The sequence below is a fragment of the Macaca thibetana genome, chromosome 16 (assembly GCF_024542745.1).
Source record: "Macaca thibetana thibetana isolate TM-01 chromosome 16, ASM2454274v1, whole genome shotgun sequence".
NCBI classification, from domain to species: Eukaryota; Metazoa; Chordata; class Mammalia; order Primates; family Cercopithecidae; genus Macaca; species Macaca thibetana.
The window spans coordinates 10635245-10653284 of NC_065593.1; the positions used below are offsets into that span (position 1 = coordinate 10635245).

General features: G+C 41.4%; 1 protein-coding gene and 1 pseudogene across 2 annotated transcripts; both read left to right on the top strand.

Annotated features, from left to right (window-relative positions):
- The first annotated feature begins 948 nt into the window (after nt 1-948).
- On the top strand, nt 949-17345 carry TMEM220 (transmembrane protein 220). The gene is made up of 6 exons (XM_050765497.1): nt 949-1463; nt 2198-2227; nt 5263-5323; nt 6406-6529; nt 8527-8586; nt 17179-17345. The coding sequence occupies exons 1-6, from the start codon at nt 1209-1211 to the stop codon at nt 17312-17314; spliced, it is 666 nt and encodes a 221-aa protein (XP_050621454.1). The 5' UTR covers nt 949-1208; the 3' UTR covers nt 17315-17345.
- Nucleotides 10330-17172, top strand: LOC126939817 (protein mago nashi homolog; annotated as a pseudogene). The gene has a single exon (XR_007720449.1). The product of XR_007720449.1 is annotated as a protein mago nashi homolog (transcript).
- Nucleotides 17346-18040: the final 695 nt, after the last annotated feature.

Genomic DNA, 18040 nt, shown 5'->3' on the forward strand with positions numbered 1-18040 from the left:
AGCACCAGGCACAGAGCAGACCACATTCCTGAAATAAGTGTTTCGTGAAAAGAATGAAATTCAGAGGGAAAGAAAAAAAAAAAAAAAAAACTAGACAGTTTGAGGAGATTTAGCTCAAAGGAAAGGCGGACAGGCACAGAAGCTCCTGATTTGAAGCGATAAAGACTCTTTAAAACAGCAGAAATGAGGCCTATGGATGTGTAAATGAGACCGGGGAGGAACTAAGCAGAAGGGCGAATTACAAAACAGAAAAAGACAAGACAGACTAGGGGAGAACAGTGAATATTTCAGTGTCTTTGGTTCATAAGAAATTCATGAGCAATTTTGGAAATGTTGTTGGTTTTGGTGGCGGGAGAGAATTGTAAATATGTATAATATGTAAATATCTTTTATAATAAAAGCCCATGAAGATAAATGAGCTTGTCTGCGGAAAAGCTGTGAGCCGTATAAGATGTTAATATAACTGTCGTCACTCTAGAAATTACCATAACGCTTACAGGGATTTGAAAGTTCCTGAGCTTTGGAAGGAAATGCATAAATACTAAACAGAACACACACACACACACACACCCCTCTTTTTCTTTCTCTTTCTTATTTTTGTAAAAACCTTTTTTTTTTTTTTGAGGAGTCTCACTCTGTCGCCCAGGCTAGAGTGCGGTGGCACACAATCTAGGCTAACTGCAACCTCCGCCTCCCGGGTTCAAGCAATTCTCCCGCCTCAGCCTCCTGAGTAGCTGGGATTACAGGCTCCCGCCACCACGCCCGACTAATTTTGTTGTATTTTTAGTAGAAACGGGGTTTCACCATGTTGGCCAGACTGGTCTCGAACTCCTGACCTCAGGTGATCCGCCCACCTCGGCCTCCCACAGTGCTGGGATTACAGGTGTGAGCCACTGCGCCCGACCCTTTCTTTCTTTCGCGTGGGTCACTGCGCCCGGCTCTCTCTCTCTCTCTCTTTCTCTTTCTACCTCTCTCCCCTCCCTCCCGCCTGCCTGCCTTCCTTTTTTCCTTTTTTTTTTTTTTTTTTTTTTTTTTTTTTAATATGAGGAAGGTAGCTTTAGTGAAAACAGGCTTTGGAGTTGAACCTACTTGGGTTCAAATTCGAGTTCTGTCCACCACCGAGACCTGCGCTCCGGGTGGGACTCGCTTTCCCATCCGCGAAACGGGGACGGCGCCGCCTCCACCCCGCGGCGTTCGGGGCGGGCTGAATGGGACGCCGAGTACTGGCTCCAGCCACGCCCTTCCCTCCCCGCCCCCGGCGCCGAGCGACTGCCAAGGCAGTGTCCCCAGGGGACCGAAACCGGGGCGGGGTCTCGGTCCCTCCGCGGAAGGAGGGAGCCGGTCCGTACCAGGCAGGAGTCGCCGCCCCGCGCCGCCGCGCTCCCCGAGCCATGGCGCCTTCCCTGTGGCGGGCCTGCAACGGGCTCATGGCCGCCTTCTTCGCAATGGCGGCCTTCGTGCAGGTCAGGCGGCCGCGGAGGGAGGGGGACCCGCCCGGCTCCCAGCTCCGCCCCCTGGCGTGGCGGGTCGTGTAACTGACTAGCCCGCAGAGTCGCAGGGGCGCACAGTTCATGGGGAGGACGGCACTTGGGGTTTCTGCTAGGGAAGCCCCCACTTTCTCCCCCGTCTAAGAGACGTGGATATGTTCATGGAAGCGAGTCCCACACCCGGGCTCATACCCTGGAAGGGGCTGGTTCCGCGCGTGGAACTTCCCAGGGGACTTCAGCAGAAGCGGCCCTGGCCCTTGCCTTAACGTCCAGTCCGCGGACGACACTGGACACATCTCAGGGCCTAGGAGATGAAGCAGAACAAAACCCTTTATAGCATCATTAAACTTTCTAGTCGGCTTGGGGACCCCCTTCATAGTAATTTCCCTCATTTCTTGAGACTGGTGGGGGGTGGGGGTGGAGGGCCCTTAAAATACCCATTCCGGGTTTGGTGAGTCCTCTCCAGAGCCCCTGTGAAGGCTTTTCAAAAATGTATGGATGCCTGTTAAAAACATCTGTTGTGTCGGTCACAAATACCGTCACCCACCCTCATCTGCTGGATTATATCCTGTTCAGATTTTGTATCCTCGACGCCTATTGCAGTGTCTGGCACTTAACACATTAATTTTAAAAAGTACTTAACAAATGAATTTAAAAGGAATGGAACAGCACAGGATGTCTGCTAACACTTCTGTATTCTGACGTTCCAGGTAAATGATCCAGATGCAGAGCTGTGGGTGGTGAGTATGAGCCGCTTCCAGGATTTCCTCTGTTTGGAAGAATTGGGGAATGGCACAAAACACACGGTTTTGTCTTTACCCCTCCTCCCTGCTTAATTTTCTTAGAAACTTAAAAATCAAACCCTTGGTAAGCTCTTTTTCCTAAAATATTAGTAGACAGGATCAGAGTTCTAATGTAATGTGTGTATGAATTTCGAACTTTCTGGAAACAGGTCTTTCTGCAGTATTCCCTTTGGTTAGATGGCCCAACTGAGGACACTTTCTTGAGGACCTAGAGTAGGCCTCTCAAGACCAGTTGAACCATTCCTTTCGGTTTCTAGCCAGAGACTCAATGCAAACCTTTGACTGGGAAATAGCAGGCTTAAGTTCTGTGATTCTGCTAATTCAGTGACTTAACATTTCTAGAAAGTATTAACTCCTGGCTGGGCAAGGTGGCTCACGCTTGTAATCTCAGCACTCTGGGAGGCTGAGGCGGGTGGATCACTTGAGATCAGGAGTTTGAGACCAGCCTGGGCAACATGGTGAAACCCCATCTCCACCAAAAAATACAAATATTAGCCGGGCGTGGTGGCATGCTCCTGTAGTCCCCTGCTACTTGGGAGGCTGAAGCAGGAGAATCGCTTGAACCCAGGAGGCAGAGGTTGCGGTGTGCTGAGATGGTGCCACTGAAACTCCATCTCAAAAAAAAAAAAAAGAAAGTATTAAATCCTGTAAAACCTACAGTCTTCATATAAGCAATGCTCTGATTTGAACCATTTGGAGGAGGGGGACATTGTCCCATACATCTTCTAAATATCTTTTGTTTGTTTGTTTGTTTTTTGAGACGGAGTTTCGCTCTTGTTGCCCAGGCTGGAGCGCAATGGCGCGACCTCAGCTCACCGCAACCTCCGCCTCCCGGTTCAAGTGATTCTCCTGCCTCAGCCTCCTGAGTAACTGGGATTACAGGCATGCGCCATCATGCCCGGCTAATTTTGTATTTTTAGTAGAGACGGGGTTTCTCCATGGTGGTCAGGCTGGTCTTGAACTCTCGACCTCAGGTGAGCCACCTGCCTCAGCTTCCCAAAGTGCTGGGATTACAGGCATGAGCCACCGTGCCTGGTTCTATCTTTTATCTTCCAAAATATCTGAATTTTGCCCAGTTTCTCTCAATATAGATACACAAGACTGTACAGTATCACCAAGGGGATGATTCTTAGACTTTAGAATAATACTGACAGAGGAGCAACAAGGATGATGGTATTTGGAATTATAACACAAAATTCTATCTAGGTTTTGTTTTTTTAGTGCAATAAAACCACATTCTGATATTTACTATCCAGATCACTATGCCTCTGAATCAAATCAAACTGCCTTTGCCTTGGCACCCTGGTCCATATCTTGAATTCCAAATATTATTTCCCTGAAGACAAGTCTCAGGCATCCAGCTGCATGGTGAATTTCCAAAAGACTGCTGTGTATATTCACCTGCATGTCACACTGCTCCTCAGATATGCCCAAGGACCTACCTAGCATCTTTCCCTCCAAAATCTATTTCTCCTGACTCACCCATTTCTGTTATCAGCAGAATCATTCTTTGAGTCGTCCTTGTTTAGAATCTCAGTCGTCTTTAACATCTCTCTGTTCCTTACCACTGCCTTGGAGAGCCCCTTGAAACACAAAATAAATTTGAGCCAGGCATGATGGCATGTACCTGTAGTCCCAGTTACTCAGGAGGCTGAGGCAGGAGGATCGCTCGAGCCCAGGAGCTCAAGGCCAGCCTGTGCAACATAGCGAGACCCTCATCTCTAAAAAATTAATTAGGCCGGGCACGGTGGCTCATGCCTGTAATCCCAGCACTTTGGTAGGCTGAGGTGGATGGATCACCTGAGGTCGGGAGTTTGAGACCAGCCTGACCAACATGGAGAAACCCCGACTGTACTTAAAAAAATACAAAATTAGGCGGGGGTGGTGGCGCATGCCTGTAATCCAGGCTACTTGGGAGGCTGAGACAGGAGAATTGCTTGAACCCGGGAGGCAGAGGTTGCCATGAGCCGAGATCGCGCCATTGCACTCCAGCCCGGGCAACAAGAGCGAAACTCCATCTCAAAAAAATAAATAAATAAAATAATTAAACAATATAGGTCTAATTGCTTATCTACGTAGTACCTGCACATTTTATCTTTCACTCATGCTCAGATGATATAATAGGAAGAATAGACCCCACGTCCCCATAGACATCCTCCCTCATTCACAGTTCAGCCCGCCACTGCCTCCCGCATGGACCCCTGGCACCTGCCTTAACGTCTTCTTCTGACATAAGCACAGAAATTGATGTGATTAAACGGCTACATTGCTCAGAAAGTCCCCATCCTTCTTAGAAACCCACCCATCCTATTTGCTCCCCGCCAACAACACATGCACACCAATAGTAAGTTTGGCTAGAGCCTGCTTGCTCTGAACGAGGCTTAGGAATAGGGCCTCCTTAGGGCCAGACTTCTCATTTCCAAACAACTTACCAGCAGTTTCCAAAATGAAGACCCTGACCTTATTACTGGGCACAGTTGATTGTGAATGCATTATTAGAAAACTTTCTGTGGTCTCAAAGAGATGCAGCACTGGCCTGGATGGTCCATTGGGTCCAAACCAGCAGGGCCATCTAGCATCGTGGCTGCTCCTGCCCTGCTTTTCAAAGAACATTTTCTTTTATGCAAGTGGGGAAAGGCCATTTGGGCATGAAAGTTGCTTGGGAGAGAGAGACTGGAAAGTCAGTGTGTCTTAAGACCCAAACCCTATGCTCAGTGCCAGAGCTCAAAGGTAAATGAGCTTCTCGAATAGCCTATAGTCTAGGAGGAAGGTAGATAAAATTGCAGGCAGGCATGGTAAGTGCCACAAAAGCAGAGTCTACCACTTTGTCAATCTCCATTGAAACTAGAGGCAAATCATGGAGAACAACAGCCACTGATCTCATCTTTCTTTACTTCCTACATATCTCTGAACATCTCATATATTGGGCATACATCTTCACTCACGTAATTTCCTCCCTTTTTTGCTAACAGGTGGTATACACAATCCCTGCAGTACTGACCCTGCTTGTTGGACTTAACCCTCAAGTCACAGGTATAAGCCTTGCATTCTAAATGGAGAGACAGCAAATCGGATTTCCTCATAATAACGAGGGTCTATCTGCCCAACTCCCAGAAGTAAAACGGGGCTCTCTAGACCTTTCTTCTCATTTCTGATAATAAGAGGGGCTAATTCTAATCATCTTTACCCATCTCCAGGAAAATGTCAGAAGGATCTGCTATAAAACAGCGTCTTCTGTTTTACCGAAGTGACAGGACAGATTCTTCTTCACTTTCTTTAAAATCATTTCTCCTAGTGGGGCTCAAATGTTCTCAGGGGCCTTAGAATAAAGACTAACGAGTCTCACCTTGGTGGGGAAAATTCTAATTCCCTAGATGCCTGGGCTCCCTGTATGGAGATGTACGGAGCTAGAATTCCATCTGCATCTTTAAGGTAGATCAGTTAGGGCCTCTTTAGATACAAGCTAGAAAAAGAACTCAAATGTGCTATGAGCTAAGAAGAAAAGGCATTGGTCCAGTTTACTGAAAAAGGTGAGGGGTGGTGCTGGCTTTAGGCTGGTGGACTCGGAACTTTTAACTTCTCTCCACCTCTCAGTTCCACCGTCTGTCATGCTAACTTCACTCTTGGGCTCCACACAGTGGCCCTGCAGCCCCTGTTCACATCTTCACGATACCACGTCCAGTGGAATATGGACTGTGTTTCTTCACTCTACCAAAGTCTCAGAATGCAGTCTCTGGCTCTGATTGCTTGTCCGTTTGTGCTGATCCAAATCACTGTGGCTGAGGAGATAACATGCATTGATTGACCTAGCCAAAGTCCAGTTTGCTGGGAAACATGGACTGGGAGTGTGGACATGGTGGATCCCCAAAGAAAATAAGGGTAATCGTCTTAGGAAGGGGAGCTGCTGAGCAACCCAAACAAGAAATGGCCACTGAAGTTTATAATCAGTGCTATGACCTCTGTGTTGTCCTAAAAAAAAAAAAAAAAGGGCAATGGGGGTGAGGGGGTCTGAATGTCTTTTTTGAAAGCAGACTATGGCAAAACATACAAAAAGATCATATTTTTTCTGTGGGCTGTGGTTCCACGATTAACAACATCAGGACGTCTATTTTTAGGTAATGTTATTTGGAAAAGTATCTCTGCAATACACATACTCTTTTGTATGGTGTGGGCTGTTGGCTTGGCGTACTACCTCTTGCGTCATACACAACAGAACATCTTACATGAGGAAGAAGGCAGGTGAGCGGTGATGTTTGCCCTGTGGAGGGATAGAACTGTGGGCTGGAACTGAGGAATCTTGTTTGCAACACCCCATCTGAGCACAATGGTAACTCAATTCCCCCAATGTACCCTGCGGAGCAGGGAAGGTATTCTTTTTTATAAGCTGATGAAATTGAGGAAATAATGGAGCCGGGATTCAAACCCAGCCCCATCTATCAGACTTCATTATCACTGCCACTGGCAGTCATTACATATTATATTATATTACTGTCAGGCCGTTGGACTTTGGCCCTCTTGTAACTAGCAAGGGTATTATACAGTAATACTCAGTCCGATCTAATATGATGATAACTGTCAGCCTCTGATTCAGTTCTGGTTTAAGGCAGAATCTTATCTACGAGTGTGATCAGCTATCCCAGAGGTCATTACTTTTTTTTTTTTAAACGGAGACTTGCTCTGTCGCCCAGGCTGGAGTGCAGTGGCATGATCTCTGCTCACTGCAACATCTGTCTCTCAGGTTCAAGCTATTCTTCTGCCTCAGCCTCCTGAGTAGCTGGGATTACAGGAGTGCGCCACCACGGCCAGCTACTTTTTGTATCTTTAGTAGATACAGGGTTTCATCATGTTGGTCAGGCTGGTCTTGAACTTCTGACCTCATGATCCACCCTCCTTGGCCTCCCAAAGTGCTGGGATTACAGGCATGAGCCACCGCGCCCAGCCTAGAGATCAAAACTTTAAGTCAACCTGTTAGGCTTGCCCTGGTATGTCTTGTATCATTTCCTTGTCATGACCACTTGCTCCCATGTTATCACTTCTTCCTTTGCTTCCTCCCACCCTTGTCTCCGAGGACTTATTAATAGAGCCTTTCCTTTCTTTTCTACTCCTGCTGACATCCTCCTTTCCTTTCTTTTCTACTCCTGCCAACAACAAAATTCATAGACCTGTAAGTTAAACATCACTGAAAAGGTGCTTCTTTGTTATAACCCCCAATCTTCAGAACACTGGAGGGCCAATCTATAGGTTGGGTCTGTAGATGAGAATGTAGACCAAATGGGTTAAATCACTTCCAGCATGAAGCCCATGGGTTATAGTGAACTCAGGGTGGGGCTTCTAGTGGTACTATGGCTGAAGTGATTGTTTTTTATTCTACATAAAAGACATGTGTGTCTAATACATATATATAGAAGCATATACCCACCTCCAAATTATTAGTCTGATTTGTACTACAAATCATTCCTCTCCCCTAAGAAATGACCCAATCTCTTATAGTATATACACAGATTACGTATTGGTTTGGGCTCATTCTGCCTCACACTGAAGCCTCTTTAAAAATGTAAAAGTATTGGCCAGGCACGGTGGCTCACGCCTATAATCCCAGCACTTTGGGAGGCCGAGGCTGGCGGATCACGAGGTCAGGAGATCAAGACCATCCTGGCTAACACGGTGAAACCCCATCTCTACTAAAAATACAAAAAATTAGCTGGGCCTGGTGGCAGGGGCCTGGAGTCCCAGCTACTCAGGAGCCTGAGGCAGGAGAATGGCGTGAACCCGCGAGGCGGAGCTTGCAGTGAGCCGAGATCGCGCCACTGCACTCCAGCCTGGGCGACAGAGCGAGACTCCGTCTCAGAAAAAAAAAAATGTAAAAGTATTGACTGATCAAATCTGGATTTTCTTAGTTGCACTGTTTCTTCCAGCGACCTGAAAAAAGTGATATATCTGTGGATTTTTAAAAATATTCATTTCATTTTGGGGGGATCCACTTATAAATCAGGGCACAGTCAGGGATCTCATATCTGCCTTTTAAGATGAAATGTATTTTCATACAAGGCTTTAAATTATCTGAAAAAAGTAATGTTTGAATCATGGTCAGACTTGAAAATATTCCATCGATGCCATAGATCTTGAGGGAGAGTCACTTGATCAGAATGCGCTATCAGGTGGTCCTGGAGAGAATGTGATGATATCCATCTCACTTGTAGCCACTTCCAAAATCTGAAATGTACGCCCTTTTATAGGGAGCTGTGTGGTCTGGTGATTATTACAGCATGGATTATCCTGTGCCGCAGTTCCTCAAAGTAAGTATTCAACTCATTAGTTAAAATCACATCTTCACTTTGGGAGGCCGAGGTGGACAAATGATGAGGTCAGGAGATCGAGACCATCCTGACCAACGTGGGGAAACCCCGTCTCTACTAAAATATAAAAAATTAGCCCGGCGTGGTGGCGGGCGCCTGAGTAGTCCCAGCTACTCAGGAGGCTGAGGCAGGAGAATCACTTGAACCCGGGAGACAGAGGTTGCAGTGAGCCTTAATCACGCCACTGTACTCTGGCCTGGGTGACAGAGCAAGATTGTGTCTCAAAGGAAAAAAAAAAAAGGAATCATATCTTCAAGTCTGATAAAATCAGGTAGTAAGTGAAAATACTGCCATACAAGTAAAAACAGGAATCTTTTGAAAGAAATCTTCCCTTTTCTTAAGGGAAGTTAATAATAGTTGATTTACAGTGTCATGGTCACTCTTGTCCACAAAAACCGTAGTTTTCTACAAGGCCCAGTGTAGTCATGGGCAGTTGTCAGTCTAGGGTGTTCTTCAGGGTGAAGGAAAATGATCTCAGGAGGAAACTTAGAAATTCAGGAAAGAATGAAGAGCAAAGACAATATAAATGCATGTGTACATATCAATGAATATTAACTAATTAAACATATACAGGATAGAAATACACGACAACAGTGGCATAAAAGCTGGAAAAGAGTAAATGGAGTTTAAGCCTTCGAAGGTCCTTTAATTGTGTGAGATGAGGTAAAAGTATCCATTTATATTAGATTTTGATAAGTCAAGGATTCATGTTGTAATTGTTAGGGTAACCACTGAGCATCAAAATGAGTACAGAAGGCAGGAGAAGGGGAAGGGGAAACAGAAACAATGGGACAAATAGGAAGTGTGTGTTAAGATACAGATTTAAATGCAAAGATATCAGAAATTACATTAAATGTAAAGGTAAAGATTTCAGTTAAGAGTCAAAGAATTTCAAAGTGTATAAAAAGATTAAAAACCCAACTCTAGGCCGGGCAAGGTGGCTCACACCTGTAATCTCAGCACTTTGGGAGGCTGAGGCGGGCAGATCACCTGAGGTCAGGAGTTCGAGACCAGCCTGGCCAACATGGTGAAACCCCATCTCTACTGAAAATACAAAATAATTAGCCAGGTGTGGTGGCGGTCGCCTGTAATCCCAGCTACTTGGGAGGCTGAGGCAAGAGAATCGCTTGAACCCGGGACTCGGAGGTTGCAGTGAGCTGAGATAGCAGTATTGCACTCCAGCCTGCGTGACTCCATCTCAAAAAAAAAAAAAAAAAAAAAAAAAGGAAGACCCAGCTCTACACTGCTTACAAAAGAAAACCCTTAACTATACTGATATAAAAAGATTTAAAGTCAAAAGATGAAAACAATTACAAACACCAGCCAAATGAAATACAGTATTGCAATTTTAACAACAAAGTAGAATTTAAGGCAATTATTGGCGAAAAACAACTTTTTGTGAATATTTTTAATTGTTTTCATTTTAACTTTTTACTGGGAATTTTCAAACATATATAAAAGCAGAGAGACTAATATAGTGAATCAGATGTACTCATCACCCAGCTTCAATGATTATTGGTATATCCAATCTTGTTTTATCTAAACCTTATCCACGCCACACTGCCAAACTTTTTTTTTTTCTTTTTTTTTGAGACGGTCTCGCTCTGTTGCCCAGACTGGAGTGCAGTGGCGCAATCTCGGCTCACTGCTACCTCTGCCTCCCAGGTTCAAGTGATTCTCCTGCCTGAGCCTCTCAAGTAGCTGGGATTACAGGTACATGCCACCACACCCAACTCATTTTTGTGTTTTAAGTAGAGACGGGGTTTCACCATGTTGGCCAGGCTGGTCTTGAACTCCTGACCTCAAGTGATCCGCCTGCCTCAGCCTCCCAAAATGCTGGGATTACAGGTGTGAGCCACTGTGCCTGGCTTGCTAAAGTATTTTGAAATAAATCCCAGACATCACATTGTTTCCTTTGTATGTCAGAATGTATCTCTAAAAGATAAGCACTTAAAAACTAACCACTCTACCATGATCATACAAAAAATGAAGAAATAACTTCGGTATTGTGAGTTTTAAATGTCTGTCCTTCTGCACCTTATGTTTCCTATAAATTGGTGGTTAGATCTAGAGGCTTGACCAGATTCTGGTATTATTGACTACTTCATGTTAAGTATTCACTACTTCATGTTAAGTAATGGCATTATGTACTCCCATCATAATATACCTAACACCTAGCTGCTTATCTGTGATGTTAATAGTCTTTGATGAGTATTGCCTAAATCCATTAGTTCATTTTGGTTGCAAAACTGTGATATTCTAATGATAATATATCACTACTTGTTTATTAGCTGGAAAACTTCCATAAAGAAAAATGTCCACTTATTTATCCTTTGGCCATGCTAGAGTACAGATCATCAGAAGAAAGTGAAATGAAAAGCAGCTGATTCTCTCCCTTAGTTACCAGTTTTCTTTTTATTTGAGACAAAGTCTCATTCTGTCGCCCAGGCTGGAGTGCAGTGGCAAGATCTTGGTTCACTGCAACTGCAAACTCCGCCTCCCGGGTTCAAGCGATTCTCCTGCCTCAGCCTCCCAAGTAGCTGGGACTACAGGTGTGTGCCGCCATGCCTGGCTAATTTTTGTATTTTTAGCAGAGGCAGGGTTTGGCAATGTTGGCCAGGCTGGTATCGAACTCCTGACCTCAGGTGATCCACCCACCTCAGCCTCCTGAAGTGCTGGGATTACAAGTATGAGCCACCGTGCCTGGCCTAGTTACCAGTTTTTAAAATGTATTGTTTCTTACCTGGGCATCCTCCAAAGGTGACCAGTGAGTTTTGTTGCTTTATTTCTTTGTTTAGTACCATTAAAAAGTTATGAATGTAATCATATTTTTCTTTTTCTTTTCTTTTTTTTTTTTTTTTTTTTTTTGAGACAGAGTCTCCCTCTGTCACCCAGGCTGGAGTGCAGTGGCACGATCTCGACTCACTGCAACCGCTGCTTCCTGAGTTCAAGCGATTCTCTTGCCTCAGCCTCCCGAGTGGCTGGGATTACAGGCATGCACCACCATGCCCAGCTAATTTTTGTATTTTTAGTAGAGACGGGGTTTCATCATGTTGGCCAGCCTGATCTCGAACTCCTGACCTCAGGCGATCTGCCCACCTTGGTCTCCCAAAGTTCTGGGATTACAGGCATGAGCCACCGCGCCCGGCTGATTTAAACATATGTGATGTGTTTCAGTCCATGACAGTTATTGTCTTTATTGATGCTCAGACTGTCCCATTTTTGACCAGTGGCACTTATTCAGGTTGCTCCTGAATTCTGACATGACCCTAGTAAACGTTTGATAGCTTCCTTGCTTTCTGGTATGACAAGATATTCCAGGCGCATGTTATACCCAGGATCATGTTTTGGGCCACAGACCTGGAATCAACAGTGTTTGCAATGTTTATGAATTTATATATATGTCATAAATGTATATGCATACATAGATATATATATATACATGTACACATATACACTTAAAATATGAGTTTATCCTACTAAAATTCAGAAATACCAGTTCTCATTAACCTTATTGGATATTTTATATCTGTATCTCCTTTTAATCATGGCAAAACCTCTAGTCTCAGTGATCTCAATATAATCACCCATTTGATTTCTACAATACAAACGCAAACTCAAAATAATAATATGACTACCAAAAACAGGTTCTTTTCTTTGTTTTTGTTATTAAGGTATAACCTACTAAAGGAATGTATACTCAAATTACTGGGTGTAGTTGTTTTGTATGCTAATGCCACCAAGTGAATACACAGTTAGGTTCATTTATTTCTAGGGCTAATTGTATTGAAAATATATGGATATTATTTTATAATTATGTAAAATATCTACGTGGCTCAAAAGTTGAATCTATAAAATAAGATATATTAAAAGAAATCTAGCTTCTCCATCCCCCTGACCCTATGTCTTCCCTTTCCCTATGGGGGAAACTTTTTTCAGTTTTATAGTTTATCCTTCCACGATTTCTCAGTGGAGCACATGTGTGACTTCGTTGTATTCCTGCTTATCTTAGGTAACTGGCAGTGTATTGTACACAGTTGTATTCCACTTGCTTTACCAGTTCCTACATCCTAGAGATCATTCTATAGTATAGAACAACTTTTCTTACTCTGCTGATGGCTCCATAGCTTAATCAACCAGTCCTCTACTATTTAGATAGTACCCAGGCTTTTGCTATGAAAAATAGTGCTGCAATTAATAGCCATATGCATATATCTAACATATTTTTACCAGCGTGTCTTTGAGATGAATTCCTGGAAGTGAGAGGTGCTGGGTCAAAGTGTAATTGCATAGTTAATATTTCTATGTACTCCCAAATTCCCCTCCAGATGGCTCTTCCATTTTGCATCCCCACCAGCCATGGCTAACAGTGTCTGTTTCCCCATAGCCTTGCCAACAGAGTACGTTATCAAAATCTTGAATTTTTACTAATTGGATAGTTGAGAAAGGGGTAGTTTTACCTTGCATTTCTCTTATTAAGAGCAAAAGTGAACACATTTTCATATGGTTAAGAGCCATTTATATTTCTTTTTCTATAAAAATCTTGGTATATCTCTGAGCAACGTAGGTTTAACCTGATTCTAAGGTTGCTGGTCTTCTCTATTTTTAGAAGCTCTATCTGTGATGTAAGCTGAAAATATTTCTTTGCAGTGTGTTATTTTCCTTTAACTTTGCTTATGCAAAGTATATTTTGCCATGAAAAAGTCTTTTGTTGTTGTTTTTTTCATGTAATTATATTTATCGGTCCTTTTCCTTATTGCTTCTGGATTTGGAGTCATAGTTAGGAAAACCTTCTCTCTCTAGGGTTGTAAAGTAACTTACCTAAGTTTTCTTCTAATACCTGCATGGTTTCATTTATACATTTAAATATTTGATCTGTTTAGAATTTATCCTGGTGTAATGGTATGAAGAACAGGTCTAATTTTATATTTTTCTATGTGGCTATCTGGTTATCTCAACATCACTTGTTAGAAAGTAGATTTAAGATGCCGAAGGAAGACACTTTTCAATGACAAAAGGTTCAGTTCATCAAGAAGACATAACAGTGCTAAATTTCTATGGACCTAATAATATAGCCACCAAATAAATACAACAAAAAATGACAGAACTAAGAGGAAAAATGGAAAAAGCCACAGTCATCTTGGGAGACTAACACACTTCTCTCAGTTACTAACAAACAAACACAAAAAAGAAAAATAACGATATAAAAGATTTTAACCACACAATAAACCAAGAATGGCAGGATACACATTCTTTTCAAGTGCACATTCAGTATTTTACAAAAAGACTGTATGTTTGGCCATGAAATAAGTACCAACAAATTTCAAAGGACTGAAATCCTACAGAGTATGTTATTTGACCACAGTGCAATTAAACTAAAAATCATTAACAAAAAGATAATTAGGCAATTCCTGTATATTTGGAAGTTAGGAAATACACTTTCAAATAACACTTGGGTCAAAGAAGAAATCACAACAGAAATTAGAAAATATTTTGAACTGAATAAGGTAAATACTACGTATCAAAATGTGTGAGATGCAGCTAAAAATCTTGCTTAGAGGGAAACATATAGCCATAAGTACATTTTTTTCCAGCAAGTTAGGAATTTTTCATTTCAAGAAGTTAGGAAAAGAACAGCAAGTTAAACCCCAAAGAAACAAGAAGAAAATAAACATAAAAGCAGAAGTCAGTGAAATAAGAAAATCAACATAAAAATAGAGGATTAACAAGGTCAAATATTGATTCTCTAAAATGATTTATAACATTGATAAGCCTTGACAAGACAAAAAGGAAAAAAGAGCGTGAGGAAATAAAAATAACAAATATCAGGAATAAAAAAGAGACTACTACTATATATCTAATAAGTATTGTAAAAATCATAAGTGGATATTATGAAGAACTTTACACCAATAAATTTGAAAATATAGACAAATTTCTTGAAAAAATACAGTTTACCAACATTTACACAAGAAGAAATACTCAGAACAGTCCCATAACTATTAAAGAAATTGAGTTCATAGGGCTGGGTGCAGTGGCTCACGCCTGTAATCCCAGCACTTTGGGAGGCTGAGGTGGGCTGATCACCTGAGGTGAGGAGTTTGAGACCATCCTGGCTAACATGGTGAAACCCCATCTCTACTAAAAATACAAAAAAATGAGTTGGGCGTGGTGGCAGGCGCCTGTAATCCTAGCTACTCAGGAGGCTGAAGCAGGAGAATCGCTTGAACCCAGGAGGTGGAGGTTGCAGTGAGCCAACATCGCGCCATTGCACTCCAGCCTGGGCGACAAGAATGAAACTCCATCTCAAAAAAAAAAAAAAAAATAGAGTTCATAATTTAAATTTTTCCTAAAGGAAAACTCTAGACCTAGATGGCATAACTGGAGAAGTCTACCTAATATTTAAGGAAAAAAATAATACCAACTTTCAATAAATACTTCCAGAGAACAGAAAAAGAAGAAACACTTTCCAACTAATTTTATGAGGACAGGTAACCTAAACTTGACAAGAACATGACAAAAAAATGAAATTACATGTCAGTCTCACTCATGAGCACAGATGGAAAACTAAACAACATATTAGCAAATCATATCCCGCAATATATAACCCAACCACCAAGTTGGGTTTATTCTAGGAATGCAAAGTTAGTTTCACATTTTGAAAAACCAACCAATGTTTTCCACCACATTAATGGAATGAAAGAAGAAAATAAACTATCTTGTAGATTCATACAGAAATAGCATTTCATAAAATTCAGCATCCATTCATGTTAAAAGCTCTCAGAAAATGGGCATAGGAGGGAACTTAGCCTGATAGAAGAGATCCACACTGAAGCCTGAGACTTAATGGTGAACAGTTGAAAACTTTCCCTCTGAGATCAGGAATGAGATGAGGTTGGCCATATGTACTCAATGCCATGCTAGCTATTGTCCCAGCTGGTAAAATAAGGCAAGAGAAAGAAATAAAATGCCCAAGGATTGGACAAGAAGAAATAAAATTTTTACGATTTGTAGGTGATATGAATACATATGTAGAAAATAAAAAAGAATCTAAGAAATCACTAGAATAAGTGAGTTTTATATGATCACTGGATCAGGACACAAGAATTAACTGCATTTCTTTCAGCAAGTAACAGAAAGTGATAAAACAAAAAGTTAACATTTATAAAAACATTCAGAAAATCAACTCCCTAGGAATAAATCTAGCAGAGATATGCAAAATCTCTACACATAAAACTAGAACACATTATGGGAGAAATTGAAGAAGACCTAAATAATTGGAGGGCTAAACATATAATGACAAAAGGATGAATAAATAAAATGATAGAACAGTAGAATTTAGAAACGGATCTATACATATGTAGAGTTTAGACTTACGACAAAGATAGTACTTCACGGTATCTAAGGCAGTCTTTTCAATAAATAGGCTTGGATAAATTCAATATCCATTTGGAAAAAAGTGAAACAACCCCTACTTCACAACTTTCATAAAAATCAATTCCAAGGGGATCACAGATCTATCATAAAAAAGCAAAACAGAGTGTCAGGCACAGACCGTGGAGGTGCGGCTTTCTCTTAGAAGTTCGGTCTCGGTTCTTTTGCAAGCCATTCAGAGTGACTTTTATCTACATTACTACGTGGGGCACAAGGGCAAGTTCAGCCACGAGTTTCTGGAGTTTGAGTTCTGACCAGACGGGAAATTAAGATAAGCCAACAACAGCAATTGTAAGAATGATGTCATGATCAGAAAAGAGGCTTATGTACATAAAGTGTGATGGAGGAACTGAAGAGTATAATTTATGACAGGGAAATTATCAAAGAGGATGATGCGTTATGGCCTCCTCCCAACCAAGTGGGCTGGCAGGAGCTTGAAATCGTTATTAGAGATGAACACATTTCTTTTACAACATCAAAAATTGGTTCCCTTATTGATGTAAATCAATCCAAGGATCTGGAGGGCTTACGAGTATTTTATTATCTATGCCCAGGACCTGAAGTGTTTGGTCTTCAGTCTTACTGGATTACACTTCAAGATTAAACCAATCTAAATTGAATATTGGTGTGAACATGGCAGGGTGGGGGTAGTTTTTAATTACCATTATCAAGAAAATGTTGTGTATATCAGGGCAGTATTTTTTAACAAACTATAAATGTCTTTAATAAATATGTGATAAAAAACAATAAAACTTCTAGAGAATATAATACCTTCAAGACTTTGGTGAGGGAAATTCTTAAACAGAACACAAAAATCATTAGGAAAAGATCAACTTTAACACTGTCAAATTAATCATTGACTTCCTCAAAAGACATCAAGTGGGACCAGGTATTTGTAACACATATAAACAAGGATTTATATTTAGCATATATATAATTAATTTCTATAAATCAATGAGTTATATTTCAATAAAACAACTGAGATGATAATATACTAAAATGTAGTTATGTGTTTTATCAATTCAGTCTTTATACTTGTTTCCAAAGCAATCCGTAATTTTTATTGGATTTTTATTTATAATAATTTTTGTGTCTTTATAGGACTCCAGTTGGTGGAAGAATTCAGTTGGCTATTGCCATTGTAATCACACTTTTCCCATTTATTTCATGGGTCTACATATATATTAACAAGGAAATGCGGTCCTCCTGGCCAACTCATTGCAAGACAGTAATTTAAATAAATTCAAGAACTTTGTTTTTAAAATGAATATTTTCAATCAATTTTTTATAAACATTAGAGGAACAAGCCAGGGAGTTTATTTTAGGTAATTTGGGCTAATAGAGTTTTTTAAAACTCCAAATAACTTTTTAAGGGTGCGTATAATTTGATATAAGATTGGATGGGACAAGTCAGAGACAGTCTGATATTTTCGGAAGACTTTCTGCAGGGTCTTGTGTCATAATGTAGTGGAAAAGGCTAGAGAATAGAAGTTTAAAAATACGAGTTCTAACTCAACTTTGTAACTATGTAATTTGGGCAAATATATAAACCTCTTAGTGGATATTTCTTTATAACATAGGATTAATGCCACATCTACTTACTTATACAGTAGCAAGGATCAATCTAGATAATGTAAGAACACTCTGAAGATATAAAGTATTCGGAAAGATTACGGAGGGCTGTCCATGATTAAAATAGAGGGGAGCAGGGATTGGGTAATATACTGAAATAGAGGTTCAAGAGAGGGCTATACCTCAATCTTTCTTTCTTTCTTTTTTTTAAGACAGTCTCACTGTGTTGCCCAGGCTGGAGTGCAGTGGTATGATCATGGCCCACTGCAGACTGGACCTCCCGGGGCTCAGGTGATCTCCTACCTCAGCCTCCCAAAGAGCTAGGACTACAAGTGTGCACCACCACGCCTGGCTAGTTTTTTTTTAAATTCTTCGTAGAGACAGGGTTTTG